This window comes from Elaeis guineensis, chromosome 6, assembly GCF_000442705.2.
Source record: "Elaeis guineensis isolate ETL-2024a chromosome 6, EG11, whole genome shotgun sequence".
NCBI classification, from domain to species: Eukaryota; Viridiplantae; Streptophyta; class Magnoliopsida; order Arecales; family Arecaceae; genus Elaeis; species Elaeis guineensis.
The window spans coordinates 8978906-8996353 of record NC_025998.2 but is presented as its reverse complement, the minus strand read 5'-3'; the positions used below and the strand labels follow the sequence as shown (position 1 = coordinate 8996353).

General features: G+C 35.1%; 1 protein-coding gene across 8 annotated transcripts; it reads left to right on the top strand.

The window, feature by feature from the left end:
* Positions 1 to 6749: 6749 nt before the first annotated feature.
* Positions 6750 to 14589, top strand: LOC105047310 (homeobox protein ATH1). Of its 8 annotated transcripts, none has more exons than XM_073259061.1 (6): positions 6750 to 7586; positions 8650 to 8786; positions 9458 to 11185; positions 13222 to 13577; positions 13688 to 13748; positions 14026 to 14589. In XM_073259061.1, the coding sequence occupies exons 3-6, from the start codon at positions 9980 to 9982 to the stop codon at positions 14134 to 14136; spliced, it is 1734 nt and encodes a 577-aa protein (XP_073115162.1). In that variant the 5' UTR covers positions 6750 to 7586; positions 8650 to 8786; positions 9458 to 9979; the 3' UTR covers positions 14137 to 14589. The 8 variants fall into 8 exon arrangements, 7 of the variants coding, with proteins under 7 accessions (XP_073115162.1, XP_073115165.1, XP_073115160.1 ...); XM_073259064.1 differs by lacking the exon at positions 6750 to 7586 and having other exon boundaries at positions 8007 to 8786; positions 14026 to 14182; positions 14283 to 14589; XR_002164910.3 differs by lacking the exon at positions 6750 to 7586 and having other exon boundaries at positions 8008 to 8786; positions 14026 to 14257; positions 14348 to 14589.
* The last annotated feature ends 2859 nt before the right edge of the window (positions 14590 to 17448 follow it).

Sequence of the window (17448 nt, the reverse complement as noted above, 5' to 3'; positions counted from 1 at the left end):
CATATCAATATATAGTTTTTTGAATATAATATTCTTTATACACGGTATATAGTTAGTTGATATATGCATAACAAAATATTTATCCAATATCCTAATATATATCTCTAGATAAACCGATATATAGTTTCCAAAATATATCACATACGAGTACACAGTATACAGTTAAATGATATATATTTGACGGCTTACTGATGCATATTGTAAGCTTTTTAATATACACCCAGTACTAATTCAATATATACCTATAGATAAATTAATATATAATTTTCTAAACATGATGTTCACTAATATATAGTATATAACCAGTTGACATACACTTAGAAAAATATTTATCCAATGCCCTAATATATATCTTTAGGTACATCAATATATAGTTTCTAAAATATGACGCTCATTGATAAACAGTATATGATTAAATAATACATACTTGATGGCTTATTGATATATACTATAAATTTTTTTGATATATACCCAACATCGATCAAATACATACCTACATTTAAATTGATACATAATTTTTTGAACATAGCATTTATCAGTACAAAGTATATGGTCACTTAATATATACCTAACAAAATATTTATCCAATATTCTAAATATGTACCTTTAGATAAATCAGTACGTAGTTTTTAAAACATAATGCTCATGAGTATATAGTATATAATCAAATGATATATATTTAATGATTTACTAATCCGTATTATAAACTTTTTTGATATATACTCAATAATGACCTAATACTCATTTACAGATAAATTGATACATAGTTATCTGAATATAGTGTTCATCAGTACATAAGAGATAGTTAGTTGATACACCTCTAGATAAATTGATTATAATATATGATCAAATGATACATAATAGATGATTTATTGATACATATTATAAACTTTTTTAACACATATGATATAAGTTCATAGTTATGTATCGACTAATTTATTATGAGAAAAGAAATCAATGTTTTCGTGTTCGTAGAAAGATAAAGAACTCAAAAATAAGGAATACTTGAAAAGATAGAGAGGATATAGATGATCTCTCTTAACATATGTTCTTTGTTGATGTATTTTTTTTATTTTTTTAATATATTGAATTGATAGATTCCATTAGTATAAGAAGTTCCATTTTTTTTAAAAAAAATTAAAATAAAAAATGAAAAAATATAGTATAAAAAAATTCATCATATATGATCCACTATGGTGTCCACGATTTTGAAGAACTCAAAAAATAAGGAATACTTGAAAAGGTAGAGAGGATATAGATGATCTCTCTTAACATATGTTCTTTCTTGATGTATTTTTTTTTATTTTTTTAATATATTGAATTGATAGATTCCATGAGTATAAGAAGTTCCACTTTTTTGAAAAAAAAATTAAAATAAAAAATGAGAAAATATAGTATAAAAAAATCCATCATATATGATCCACTATGGTGTCCGCGATTTTTGTTCCACCAGACACGTTCCGAGAATTGAAGAGAATGGGTTGGAATATTCGAGGGAGCACCGAAACTTCGGTGAAATGCATGGATCTCGCAATCTCAATGGTTTAGAGCCACTGGGTGGAGGGAATAGTCGGGGTATGAGCTGCAGGATATCCTCCCTATACACATGGCCTTTGAACTAACTTTTGGGAACGAAACCAGGGCCTATTTTTAATTATTATTATTATTAAAATGAATTATTTATGGGCCCATAAATTCTACAGTTATTAAAGGCAGCTGGCTGCCCTCAGTGGATACAGTTCATCCCTCTGTTTCTTCTTATTCTTCCTCTCTCTTTTGTTTTTTTCCCCTTTATTTGTTTCTATTTTTTTATTTTTTCCTCTTTCCTCTTTCTTCTCTTTTGGATTTGTTTTGAAATCCCACTCCAATCCGTTCCTGTAACAAAATGACTAAGCATATTCATCGTTCTTGTATTGTTCACTTGGATGAGCATACATAATTTTATAAATAATTTTAGTGTTCTCTTTTTATTTATCAAATTTTAATTATTTAAATATTTTTTATATCATAGCATTCTTCACATTTTTTTTCTCCTTAATTTATTTGCACTTGTGGCCATGTTTTCCCGGCGAGTGCAACCTTTTTCCTCCAACGTAAAGGAAAAAGGTAACATTCTGATTTCTTATTAATCTATTTCTTAGTGCTCCTATCTTTTATCTATAAGATTTTAGAGAAACAAAAATCATATGGAGCAGGCACTATAGGCCATCATATAGGATGGATTTAGTTTCATGCCATATTTTTTTTAATATCAATCTTAATAAATAAATTTAAAAATTAAAAGATTTTTTTTATTAATAAAATTATTAGTTTCGTGATTAAAATATTTTCTTTCTTTCTCGTTTTTAGTATAAACTTTTTAATGATACATACTATATGACCATATGATACACACTATATATATAGTTAAGTGATATACATTATAAACATTTTCGATACATATCCAATGACGATCCAATATACACCCACAGCTAAATTGATACATAGTTTATCGAACTTAGTTTCATCAGTATACATTATATGACTAATTGATATACACCCAATAAAATATTCATCTAATGTCTTAATATACATCACTAGATAAAACAATATATAGTTTTTAGAATATAGCACTCATTAGTACATAGTATATGAGCAAATGATATACACTAGATGACTTACTGATATATACTATAAGTTTTTTAATATATACACAGTAACAACCTAATGTACACCTATTGATAAATTGATATATAGTTTATCGAACTTAATATCTATTAATATATGGTATATGGTCAGTTGATACATACCTAGCAAAATATTTATCCAACATTCTAATATACACATCTACATAAAATGATATACAGTCCGACGTCCTAATACACACCTCTAAGTAAAATGATACATAATTTCTATGCACTTTTAAATGTAAAGATCTTAGAAAAGAAGAAGAATTAAGAAGAAAAGAAAGAACTCTTGAAAGAGGAGAAAGGAACTCATGAAGAAGACTTTACGAGTGAGAAAAATGGCTTGATGAGGAAATAATAGATGGAGAGACTTGTTGAGGAAGAAAGATGATATGAATAGTCATGAAGGATCTTTTTTAAGTATGTATTCACGTTTCTTTTTTTTATTATTTCAGTTATGAAATTAACGAACTTCATTGATAGAAAAAATTTAATCATTATTTAACTTCTAAATTTTTTTTTAAATATTAAAAAAAATATGGCATGAATTTAGATCCGACCTATAGTGTCTTCCCCATGTGATTTTTGTTCGTTTTAGAGTAAGCATCTGCAATCTGTTGATAAAGGAAAACAAACACTAGACAATTGTCCTTTCTTTTGTTACCCCAAGTTCCAAACAAATAGCATCACATCATGTATGGTATTAAAATCAGGTCAAGAACTGATTCTGGATCTAGTTCTTTTTTTTTTTTTTTGTTTTAATGGGATGATGGGGGCTTTACTGGGTTCTAGATGCCGTGGGACATCAAATCCCACATGTGCCAACCTCAGAAATCAAAGAAGATTTAAAAAAAAGATCCATTCATGCAAGCAAAACTTAATCATTGACAAAAAAAAAAAGGCAAAAAAAAAAAAAAAGGCCTTGAATCCAGCAGCCTATAATTCAATGAAAAAGATCAGAACATTCGAGGAAGGAAGAGGTGCTCAATATGACTACCATGTCATCAACTCATCATCTGAATACGGAAACCAATAAATGCTTTAAAGTGGAAAGATTCCGCGTGCTACGCATGCTTTGGGCTCTTTCTTTGTTCCGAAAGTTAGGTTGGCTAACCTAAACTGTCTTAAATAATCCTGGTTGGAGGGACAGATGGGTTACAAAATATGGTTGGCCTCCACCAAACCCAGATCCAAACATGACGCATTTACTGACAAAGATTTCTGCTGGTTTCAATGTGATTAGAACTGGTCTGTATTAGTTGGAATCATAATGGCCAAATCTAGGGTCTTAAAAAAACCAGATTAAAATTATAAGTTACTGAAGACTAATGGTCCAGCTGGGTCCAAAGCAATTCAAATAAAGCTCATCTGACCTGAAACATGAATTAAATTTAATAAAATGAGATCATGTACTTATTGGGATCCAATGCGGGTCCAACACGGATAATCCACAGGATTCCAGCTGTTGGTTAAGGCTTTCGAGTGCTGATTCAATTAAATTTGGATGTGGCTTCCAAAAACTAGTGTGCTTTCTTGGAGATCCATTCAGGACTTTGATCCCTTTAATATATTGGTGCTTGTGAGGTGGGGATTTAATATAAATGACGCCTTTTATAGATGAGCATGAATGTTTGTTGCATAGACATTTGATTTATTGGTAATTCAAGTGATGACCAAAAGTGCGTTCATTAAAATTTAAAAAAATAAAAAGGGATATGTGGAGGGGTCAATATACATGGTAGATTAAATGATTACATGGGAAGTTTGCGCCATTGGCTAGAGGATGGGCTAGTCCTGACATGGGTAGTTGCAATCGCTTTAAGATATATTGTAATTGGCTATATAGGAAGAGAAACAAAAACCTAGAGAATCACTTAAGAAGTCAGCAAACATATGTGAGATGGGAATCACTTAGGATCTATTTGGGATAATACTATGCAATCATATAGGATTCACAAGAACATAGGTCAGGCAAGATCAATTTTTAAGTATTCGTGAAAATTTTTCGAAATGATCTTGTTTGAATCTTGTAAGGAGAAAAGATAACCTTACCCAATCTTTTTTTTTTTTAACCCGATCGTAGGAATGGATTGAAAGAAGTCCAGTTGATATAAGCTAGGTCATACCTCATATTCTATAATATCAGACACAATCTATACATATAGTTTAGCATTTATATGCTAAATAGGGCAAGATCGATCTTTATAGGATTTTTAGTCTAATCCTATAGGAATATTCAAATAGATCCTTAGAAGTCAATATTTCCTCTAACATTATCATAGTGTCCAATATTGGTCCCATATAAATCAGATATTTTTTGGAAAAATAAAATAGTTGTTGCAACAATAGCTCTGCTATTAATGGAAAACATTGGTAAAATAATGATGTCATTTGCTAATATCGTCACTCATAGAGTATGATATTATCTTTTAAATTGATATACATTTTTTTTTTCTGAATGTTGTTTTGATCATAGAAACAATAATATCATTTGTATAAATTTTATTTAAAAATTATTTCCATATATAGTATAATGATACATGAGAACATTGGAGAAGGGAGCAATAATTGAAGGAAGAAGACAAGCAATACTAGTTAGTGGATAGCATGACCAACGCTTGCAACAAAAGGGAGCAGTAGTCTTGGGTGAAACATCACATAGTCATCGCATGAGGCATGTTGGTTCTCCATGAGAGGACAATACCGGCCATAGATTGCCATGGTATTCATGGCTCATGGGAATGATGGGTTAATCAGAAAAGCAAGTGGGCGTTTCTTGCCACTTCATGACATGAATGGGCTTTACTTTTTCTTATCCTTTTGTAGAATGCATTCATCCAACATGGTGGTTGTTTCTTATTCACTATAATTCTCATAGCATAGCTATAATGGTGTGACAGAAAAAAATAATTTACTTGCTAGATTTGTTTTTACAAAAAAAGCTATATCAATTAGTTCTCGAGACCGTTCTTTTTTTTTTAAAAAAAATTACAAAAAGAGATCGTTCATTGATAGCAAGCAATTCAAAGTGTAAACCTAACAGCCGATAATTTGAGTTGTATTCAGTGTTAAGTCAGGTTGGACGTGAATGGAGGAAAAGTCTATGCTTTAAGCTTATTGTTTGATGCATGGACGCGGTTAGATATAGAGGGTGTAACATTACTGTTAAATTCAATGGTGAAAACTGCCAATAGAAATCCAAAACATTTATAAATAAATATATAAAAAAATATCCTGGAGACTTTTTATTTATATATAGATAAGTGATATGCAAAACTTGTATCTTTTTATTGTAAATATTTTAGAATGTATGGACCACATACGGTGGTTTACAATTTCGTTTTGCAATTCTGATTGGTAAATTCGACAATGGACATAAAAAGTTTTTTAAATAAATGAACAGTTAAAATAAAAAATAACAAATTTTTCAGTGGCATAACAATTAAATGATAAGTATTATTTATGTTTTTAAACTGTATTATGTAAATATAACTAAGGGCTTCAATATGGCCATTATTCCCGTTATAATGAATCCTCACCAAGAAAGTTAATGATTGTAATAACAGTTTAAAGTGGCCATTATTTGTCTAAAAATTACTATAATATTGGGGTTTTTATTGGATTTAAAGTAAAAAATTTCCATAAGGTTTGTGCATAGTGAAAAATAACAGTCAACAATAGAAGGAAAAATCAACACCAGCCTAGTTCACCAAATTATAAAAAAAATTGACTCTCGGAACAGTTTTTTTCCTCAGATGCCATAAAATTTGAGTTAAAAATATATTATTTTATTGGCTGAAGGATGTAATAATGGGCATTATTCTCATATGGCAGTTATAATAAAAAATAATTATTTTAGTATTTTCGTTAATATATATAACATAATTTTACTGTTGCGGGGATTGTATTTTTAGTTCCACATCTCTTGTGAGTCAAAAGGATTATGATTTATATGGATTGAAATTTTTTTTTTTTTACTATCGAAAAAATTTATGATATTCTAAATGATCAGATTCACTGGAATTCAATGATCAGAATTAAAATAGATAATACCTCGCGTACGTAGACGTGGAGTTAACCCAAGCAACATTTACCTTTGGAGCTGGTGACCATTATATAATCTAATCAAAGGCTTTTGAAACTCTGACGATGGCCGTTTTAAACCTCGGAGCCACTCCATCTGCAACATTTATCATGGCTCTATAAACCGAGTTATTCCTTGATTTGATGAGGTGGGAAGGCCCAGTGCTTGCAGCTGACAACGGAAATTGCAATGGGCAGGCATCCCCTTCTGGGAGGTGCATTTCGTGTGCTAGCATACAAACGCATGCCTCCATACCCTCAGGTGAAGCCATAAAGAGTAGCACGCCTTTATCTCCCTTTCCCAGGAAAAACTTCCCCTCTGCCCACTTAATCTTCACATGTTGCCTTCAATGCAGCGCCCCCACAGTTCTTGCACACCTACGCTATCCCGCCATACCGCCATCGTGCCAACTTTTTCAATAAATGGATTAACATCTAATAATAACTCACTAAAAACATCCTAACTACTCTGAATCCTAAAACACTCTGACCATGACTGAGTAAAGAGATCTTCCCAATAGATTTTGTTGACATCACCCTGTCCTCTCCTCCCTTCCTACTGAAGCAATCTTTGGAACTGCAGCAGAAGGTGTCACTGAATCCTCTCTCCTCTCCATCCTTCTGTTTCTGTCCCAGGCGCTGGCTTTAATGGAAAAAAATTAGTGGAGGTACCCTTCCTCGGAGCTGTAGCTGAGAGCAGCTGCACAAGAACAGAGAATCCTAATGACTTTGGCGGAGATGATCATTGCTGAGAGAAGGGATGGAGGTGGGAATGCCAGAAATGACCAGGGGAGAGGATGGGGAGGAGGGCCCCCCACACAAAAGCCTGCACCAAAGGTATTGCTTCTCCCCCTCCAGCCTGTGCTTTTTTTTTTGTCAACCATGAGTAGGTCCTCTTTTCTTTCCTTTTTTCAGATGCATGCTTTTGATTGATGGGCCATGCACCTCTCTCTCCTCTGCTAGAAGTCTCTTGGCCATTTCCTTAAAAGCCTTCTCTTTTCCTGTTCAATGGTCTACTTTGTTTTCATATTTCCTGTCCTCCAAAAGGAAGCCTAAAAAAAAATCCTATTTTTTTTTTTTCTGGGTTGGATTTTGTGGGCTGGGGTGGAAGGGGGGCAGAGAGAGGGCCCATGGCTCACTTGGTGGTATCATATGGTTTCCTGAGGTTTCTTGATGGTAAAATTGCAAGGGGGGGGTGGCCAGCTGGGGGCTTCTTTTAAATGTCAGCCTTGTCGTTCTGTTACCATGTGGGAAAAAGGAAAAGAGAGAATGATTTGTTTCCTGTTCAGTTTTGAACCCATGCATGATCAATCATAGGAATGATGAGAACCCATCAAACCTTTAATGACTCTTGAATACTTTGCTTTGGCATTAGGGCAACTAACACCTTTTGTTTATATTATCTTTTGGCTTTTGCTTTAATGAAGCTAGGAATAACCTTTTGGTTTGATTGATCATAGGGAGTTAAAATGATGGATCGCTTTGCATGCTGTCAATCTCATGCTTGTCTTCTGGGTGTTTTACTCCGAAGAAAATCCCGCTTCTTTGATCAAATCAAAAGGAATATGTCATTTGATGTTCCAGACAGTATCCTCTGGCTTTATGCTTGTGCGGTAGGGAGAATGCATGGTTTTTCTTCAGCTCTGGACCCCATTCTTTCTGTTTGTGTGGTGTTTAATATCCCGGTTTTGTGAATGCTTTTCTTTGTTTAAGAAAATGCAGTGCTCTTTTTGAGTCTTGATTTAAATAGTTGTGATGATGATGTGTGTCTGATAAAATTGGTGCTCAACTGTTTTCCACTTGCTTTCGTTTGGTTAATGATTCAATCTTGTATGCTTTTGATGCGGAAATGAATCACTTTCCTTGGTAAAAGAGAAGGTTTTTTTGGTTTGTATAATAGGAAAAGGGAGGGAAGCATCAACCTAGTTTAGTCTCCATTATTTGGTTATATTTCGGGATTTGAGGAAGATGTTACCTGCGATTTGTCATTTGGCCATGGCCATGGATGGTCTATGTGCTGTCATGCATCCAAGGGAGGTTGGTTGTTCTCTGAGCTTTACTTCTTTACTGCTCGCTTTTATTTTCTTCAATTAATACATATGTCATTTGGAACTCTTTTTCATGAAGAAAGAAACTAATTATTTGCCTTATGATATCTTCTACTGTGCATTGATCTTTAGTTACGTAGCAAGCATATTGCCTACACCCGCTGATACTTTGTTCCTATGGAACTGGAAATTATGTTTTTTGTTTCTTTTTATAGGTTCATATCGGTCACTCTCTCTTGTATTCATCTTCTCGTAAGCTGGAAGTTTGAAAAAGATCTCTGAGGCAATATGCTACCTTACATCACCCTAAGAACGTAACTATTTACTTCTGTAATCTTGGCATATTTTTATGAATTTATCTTCATGCTTATTTTTTTCTTTTCTTTAAGAACTATTAATATGTGAAGGTTGTGCATCTTTCTACTATTTAATGCTCATGTCTGGAAATATATTTAGTATATACATTTGTACATGTCTCTAAATATCTCAGATGTTATTGTTTCCCTATCATTTCTGGTATCTTTCTTTGCCTGTTGAGCATGAATAGGTTTGCAGGTGATGATTTGGGGGCTCATCTTTTCGATGTTGTAATTAACATTTTTTCTCCTTAGATATTGCAGCTTTTGATATTATGTTCTCAATTAGCTGATATTGTTTCAGGTGAATATCACATGACAATGGATATGTAGAACATGACTATAAGAATCATCCATTTGGTTGTTTGTTAGTGGTGTGTCCATATGCTTCTGGTTCTGCAGGTGTAGACCTAGTAAGTGTGAGAATTCGTGACTTGGAACACCTTTACTGCTCATTCTGATTCTAAGAGGAAAATATACATTGGAAGATATCAGAAGCATCATGACTGCGGCACATTTTAAACCTCGCTAGCTGAAAGTGCTGTCTGATCTGTAGTTGAATCTCTTTATCTTGCTTGGCAATTGGTCATCATTGAGAGAATAGGCAGTTATTTATCAAGAATAGAGGTGAGGATTACCTTGATCTTGAATTTTCCTTCCTATATGTTATGATTTGTCAATAGTATGATGTAATCTCAGTGCCACTGATATGAGGACTTAATGAAAGATAAGAGACTCTGAAACAAGTATAGTTCAGTTGGTCCACAGCACTGTTCTATTAACAGTTCCTCTGAAGTAGTCTGCAGTTTTCCAGCATCCCGTTGCAATGGAGAATGATGTTTTTAATGCCTCACAACAAACAACAGATCATAATCAGATGGACATCGATGCAGTGACATCTGATATATTTTCAGGCCCATTCATACAGTCAGGTATGAAAGATTATGACAGCCATGAGCAGATGATATGTGGGAATATTGTGCACCCAACATTGCCAGAAGAGGTGACGAACGATCCTTATATAACAAACCATGGTGATATCTCCGATCATGCATTAAGAGGGAATGCTTCTTTCGAGGATTCTATTGGGAAAACTGGCTGGTGGACTGGAGCTTCTGTGTCTGCTACTTCACTTGCTTACCTTTTGTCTGGCTCCCATAGTTTGCAGGAAGATCTTACCTGTTCAGGTGTTTCATCAGCATTGCCACTGGATGAGATCAGATCCTTATCATCCAGCGACTGTTGCGATACTTTTGGTCCACAGGATGTTGCAAGTTTTTCTAGATCAAAAATTGATGACAGTATGAATGGCAAACTTGGTTATGGTTGGAATTGTGATGAAACTCAAGATCATCGAGTTCCTTCCAGTAGAACAAGCATTGTTCCCCCATCTTACCATGTCCAAGGATGCTCAGAACCTGGCTGGGATTCCAATTTATATATCATCACATCTGATCATTTACCAAGTTCTTGTGTGCCTAATAATGAGCTGTCCCTCACACTTGGCTCCTACCAGACATCTATGATGAACATGCTTAATGTTCCAGATCAGTGCTCAAAACTAAGCTGCTCCAAGTTAACTCAAGTTATATCAAAGGATGGTGAAAACCCAGTTGCTAGTGAATTGCGGGATTCCTTTCGTGTTTTCAGTTCTTCACAAAATGTCAGGGTGAGAATGGCATTGGGAGTTGCACAAACCTTTACTGCTGGCGAGGAGCTATCTCTGTACCATAATTCTTCTCCCTTCTATTTTCCTTGTGCTCTTTTAGGATCAAGATATCTCCGCGTAGGTCAACAATTACTCACTGAAATTGCAAGCTATGCAAAGCTGGATGACTTGCTTAGTGGGATTAAGGGTGAGGCAAGGATGTCCTTCTCTTCTAGCTGTTCCAATGAAAGAGGAATTATAAGTGTGGGCTGTGATAAGTTCCCACTTTCTTCTGGTGGAACCAAATCTCGGGGCCATATGGACCGACAGCAAAGGCTGGAAACTGAAAAAGAGAAGTCTCAGCTGTTAGTGATGCTTCAAATGGTATGCACCTTCTTTTATTGGTAATGCTATATTAGATGGTTTGACATTTTAATGATCAAGATCAAATGAGCTAATGGTTGTTAGCACAGTTGGTTGGCACCTTAACCTTGACGGCTTGCCCTTCAGGAGGTTCAGGTTTTGAATCCTGGGTATTGCTCAGAAAGAAAATAATTAAGATCCAATGTTGTTTTCATGATATTGCTTTGTGGGTTGTTGTTTGCGGCCGATAGAATATTCATTTTCTTTGCTTTAATTGGTCTGATTCTGGTTCTGATAAAAGTTACCTGCAATATTTACTCCCTTTTACTATTGCCCATTGATGATAAGGTGTAGCTCCCTTAAGGTAGTGTCATGGATGTGTTGTTGTACACATTCTGTTTCATCAATCTGTTGAAGGCCTCCTTTTCTTTTTTTCTTTTGGGAAGTTATGTCGCTTAGCTTTAGGATTAAAATATCTACAATGCATATGATTAGCATATCTTCTAGGTTGCACCTATTGCATGTGCATCTCTATGGTGGTACTACGCTGAAGAGGCGGTTAACCTCTCTCAGTGCATTGTCCCTTGTCAAAGGATGTAAAACAGTTTAGACTTGAGACCTCTTCAAAGTGGGATTGGAGAAAGGCAGCAAATTAAATTCATGGAAGTTGCATGAATGGAAGTTGGGTACTTGACATATAAATACATATAATAGAACTAATCACATTGTCATGGTGTTGGGAGAAACCAGGTAACTAGCACCAGGGAATCTGTTACTCTCTTGTCTGATGCTCTTTGATTATTTTTTTGAAGAATGCCTTTGATGATTCAGATTGGTTATAGTTCACCTTGTTTTGGACTTCCATTCCGAACACAACCTTGACCTGGTCATCGAAATAAAATCTACAGACGGTTCTCAGTTTCGGTGCTTTGATGGTAATGGCATTGCTGGCATATGCTACTCGACCTCATGAACCAGAGTACAGTGTACATCTCCACAAAATGAGATAAACATCAGCAGATGTTACTCTATTTGTGAGAAACAAGAGAGAGAGAGAGAGAGAAGAGAATAAAAGGATTAGGTGCAACATGGGAACTATGCTTCTCAATTTTTGTGTTCGAAACTTAGTAAATTACACTCTTTTGTTAATGAGCAACCTGCGACAATTTTGGCTGAAAAAAAAAAGATCTTTAATAGAAGAAATTTCATGAATAGAATGAGATAGGCTGTGGAGCTGTTCAACCAGATAATGTTAATGAACATGCTATAGCTTCAGGTACACTGAATCAGAATCTAAATGATGCTGAATGAAGATCCAAATTGGATCTAGCTGAAAATTTGAGATCATGAAGCCCCATAAGCCTTCGTTAGAATCCTGTTCAATCTCTCCCTCCAGAGCATGCATCTGAGGCTCCAAGCCTCACCAAGCAACCCGGTTCATTATCTTCCAAGAACCTTTTCTGGTGACCCATGGCTAGAGTTGCCTCTATTTGGCTAGAAAATCCAACATTGGTTCAAGCTGCCATGTATGAACCATGAACCCACGCAAGTCATATTCAAGATCCAAGTCCAAATGCGTGGATCATTGATAGACTTTAGCAAAAAAATTAATTTTTTAATGCATCCAAACACAAGGATTTTTGTTTTTCAGTAATCATGGTATCTTGTCTCTCTATGTCCTGGTCCTGTTTATTCTCCTATATCATCATAATGCATGGTTTCACACGCATAGAATGGAGTCATATGCTCTACAAATGCATGTCCACTTCAAAGAGAATGTTTCAGCTGCTTGGTTTGAAAGTTCAGGGCATTCTTCAGTTGTTAATTAGACAATGGATCATCTCAGCTTTGGCAATGCCTGGGTCCAACACAAAGGATAATGCTTTATAAGTTCTCAGAAGTAAATTGAGAAGGTCAACAATCTAGTGAAGTATTTATTAGGAATATATTTCATTTGCATAGTTCTTCATTCATATTATTTTATGACAGATGTCTTCCATTACACTCATTAACCTCTTTGTTAGTAATAATAACAGTCCTCTCCTTATGAAATTCAGATTGACTGTAGATACAATCAGTGCTTAGACCAGATCCAGAATGTGATGTCTGCATTTAATAAAGCTACCGAGTCAGTAACTCCGCAGCTGCATGCCCGCTTTGCCCTTCATACAATCTCTGTGATTTATAAAAACCTGAGGGAGAGAATTACCAGCAGGATTCTTTTGACTGGTCAACGACTAAGCAGCAAATGCACCAAAGAACTGGAGAAAACCTTGGAATCTTCCTTAATCCAGAAACAATGGACATTGCAGAAGATGAAGAAAGATCAGCAATCTTGGAGACCCCAGAGGGGCTTGCCTGAACAATCTGTCTCGGTTTTACGAGCGTGGATGTTTCAGAATTTTCTTCACCCGTGAGTTGCCGACTTCTGGGATGCTTGTAAAATAGCAATAATTATTGTGACAGTGGCCTTGATAAGTGAAAATGAAATTTGATTCTGGATGTGCTTTGAACATCTCTCAGGTACCCAAAGGACGATGAGAAACATTCGCTCGCATTAAAAAGTGGATTAACAAGGAGCCAGGTAGAAAGATTCTGAATTTATTATCTGGGGACAATCCTTTCCTGCATGAGGTCCATTCTTTTATTTGTGTCTCATATTTTGGTCTGGATAGCTGCAGATTTTGTCTCCCTCATCAAAACCATCTTATATTAAAGGACAAGCTCTGTTTCATATTACTGTAGAAATCAATGCATTTGTCGTTGGCAAATAAGAACTGCACTATAATAACCCAACTTGTGTGTTGGTTTTGTAAGTTAGCATAGCTTTTAACCTGTTATGATCTTTATCACAATCTCAGGTATCGAATTGGTTTATAAATGCACGGGTTCGTCTATGGAAACCCATGATAGAAGAGATGTATGTGGAATTCAGTAAACAGAATTGGAATGGAGTTACAGGTGGGGGTTGATTGCAGGAGCCATCCAACAGTCAGCAGAAAATCCAAATGAATCTAAGTACGTTGATTTTGTTCATCATGCATACTATGACTATCAGATAGACGGTGCATGCTGATTCACCCTATCCAAAATGTAAGTTTTATTGCTTTTGCTTCAGTGTTGACATCTGATCTATTTCAAGCCAGTTACATGTTGCTGACCTGAGAACAATGAAATTACCAGAGGGATTATGGGATGCAATGATGCTTTCAGCGAATGGGGGAAATCTTTTGTGGAGTGATCAATTGTTCAGTTTGGTATTTTCTGTTGATGTTTGGAATGTGTGCATGAAACGTTTTGTGAGAATGTCCATGACATGCTAGTTCAAATAAAAGTTTAATAGCTCAAACGTATTCTGCATGGAAATGAAGGCCTTGATTTTGATGTCATGTTGTTATGGTCCATGCTCAATAATACCCTTCTGTTAAAAATCATAAAACATGAAATGGGATCTATTGCCTTTTTTTTTTCCTTCTTCGCTCTGTTTTCATCAGCATTTCGAATGAAGCATCCGAACTATATCGATTAGCTGCTAGTATGATTCGGCACGTCCTGTATCAGATAAACTATGATTTTGATTGGCCTGATATTGTTATGGTACCTGGACAGGTTTGCTATTAGTTCTCATTTTATAACTCTAGTTAAAAATAGGATCTCTATAATGCCTGCGATGCCAGCTATAATGAATATCCTGCCGTGGTTTGAACTTTGCTGGAAATCTGAAGGGACAAAATATTCAGATTTTTGGCATCTGAGCTTTAAGGCGCATTAAGAACCTGTTAGAAGAAATGAACTTCAGGCAATTTTATTGCTATTGACTTCTACTCCCGGGAATGTTTTCTGTTTGTCGTCTCCTATATTTTTGTCTTCATCTCAAACAATCATAGGCATGGCATATATTTTTGCATTATAGGCAGGCACTTGTGTGAGAGAGAGAGAGATTTGTTTTGGTCTTTCGGTTTAGTCATGATTTGGTGCCACAATAGTTTTTTTTTTTTTTGATAAAATGTGCCGCAATAGTTCATAACGATATAATTGAACATGGATGTGAGGAGAGTTTCTAAAACACGGACACTATTGAAAATGATGATAAGCCTTTGGGATATTGGCCTGATGGTGATGAAATGATTGAGCCATGTCTTTTTGTGTATGCTAGAAGTTGAGATCATTAGAGACCCTTTCAGAAGACCAGAAATGTGAAACGATTAGTTTAGGACTCCATATCATACATGTGATGTTTTCTTAAAATAATATTTAATTTATTTATTTATTTTTTTTTATATATATATTTAAAATATCTCATAAATTTATATATAAAAATATATTATTTTAAATAATTTTACATATTATGTTCATATCAAAAAAAGATTATCTTTTTCTGCTTCCATCTTTACAGTAGTCAGCATAATGTGAACATTTTGGATGCTAATGGTCTCTCCACTCCAACACATGTCAAATAAAGATTTCTTTTATTTTGATATATGTCAAACAGAGACTCTATGAGACAAAACCTTCATTTTAAGATATATATATATATATATATATATATATATATATATATATATATATATATATATATATATATATGATTACCCTGGTACCTTGGACTAGCATCCAAGCTTGGATGAGGAAATCAAGCCTTGGTGGCCACTTTAAGATGCATGAATCGTCCATATGCCTTTCCACTTTATGTCCGCACATATCTTACATTGATTTATCAGAAAAATAAAATAAAATAAATGATTCATGCTGCCAAACATATTGTTTGGTGGGTCCGGATAGCATATTGGTGGATACCAAGGCATTTTCATTAAAAGAAAAAAACGACAAAAAAATCTTGGTCGCCTAGTTGAGAAAGTGGGGACAAGGTCTCCCTCCTCACCGGTTTATATATATATAACAATCTCTCTCTCTCTCTCTCTCTCTCTCTTATATTATATATATATATATAACAATCTCTTTTCTCTCTTCTCTCTCTATATATATATATATATATATATATATATATATATATATATATATGCACACACGTGTGTGGAGGCATCGGCCTCCATCCATTGACACATGTTCAATTTCTTTTTTGACACATGTATAGAAATTCAGAAAGAAGGTGTTTCGATTTTTGATAGAGTGTGGGGCATTTTTTTTTTTTTCCTTCGAATCTTCACCTCCCAGTCTTTCTGTAGCTTCTCATCCCTCTCTTCTTCCCTTATCACAATCGAATGATGAAGTTCAGACGACCACGCCTCTCCATCCACAAAGATCGAAAGCATACCTATGAGGCCCCACAATCACCGCTGAGACGATCGATAGCAATGATGAGGGTGGGGTTGCTCATGGTCATGTTGACAAGAATGGAGCCAGGAGAGCTCGGGAGGAGTTGATAGTAGAGTCTAAGTGACACAGTGAACATCGGCAGGATAGTCGACGATGAAGAAAATTGTTACATGGGCAACAACAAAGGGGGAGTCACGAGGCAGGTGCTATGATCGATGTGGGGTTGGGCTTGGAGGCGGTCCGATTGAAGACGATGAGGAAGTAGAGACTAAGAGTAGGTGGGTAGTCATGGACTGACCCATGATGCCGATCCCAATCCAACTAATCCAGGTGGTGGCCGATGTTATGGGCCGGTCCAAAGAGATGGTCGACATTGGGGAGAACGGATTGGCGTGAGGCGGCAGGAAGGAGATGGAGGTGGTGGAACCGATGCAGGAGGGATGAGAGGCAAGTGAGCATCGAAAGTGCTACTGATCATCGGATCGGAGTCCTTTGATCGTGCCATCATGGTTTATTTTCTGACCATAGGCGCCATCGTTGGAGGATCTTCTTCTATTTGAAATAAAAGGTGTATCCTCTGTGAAAGAAGAGAGGAAGGAAAAAGAGAAAAAAAAAAAAGATAAAAGAATAAAAAAAATTTCATGACATCCTTAATTATAGGATAATAATGAAGATTTTTTATTATTTTAATTATTTTTAAAAAATAGAATAGATAAATAGAATAAAATATTTTTTAAAAAAAATAATATTCCTGCATAGGTTATAAGCTAGTTGACAACTAAAGTGGAAAAGCTGATCCCCAAGCGTGACATATGACATCACGATGCATCGCATGTAGCACTCCTCTAGCTTAAGATTGTATAAAAACTTTCCCTGTCCCCGCATAAAATCTAAAATATACCACAGGTCATGCGACAATGACAACAATACTCTTCAGTTGGTGTCCCAATACATGACAATCTGATCAAAGTCTTCATCAAAAAAAATAGGGACCCAAGTTCCCTTCA

Excerpts from the sequence above, each read along its gene's own strand:
- LOC105047310 (XM_073259061.1), top strand. The coding sequence starts at position 9,980 with ATGGAGAATGATGTTTTTAATGCCTCACAACAAACAACAGATCATAAT. Across the intron at positions 13,578-13,687 it reads TTTCAGAATTTTCTTCACCC|GTACCCAAAGGACGATGAGA; the intron begins GTGAGTTGCCGA and ends AACATCTCTCAG. Across the intron at positions 13,749-14,025 it reads GTGGATTAACAAGGAGCCAG|GTATCGAATTGGTTTATAAA; the intron begins GTAGAAAGATTC and ends TCACAATCTCAG.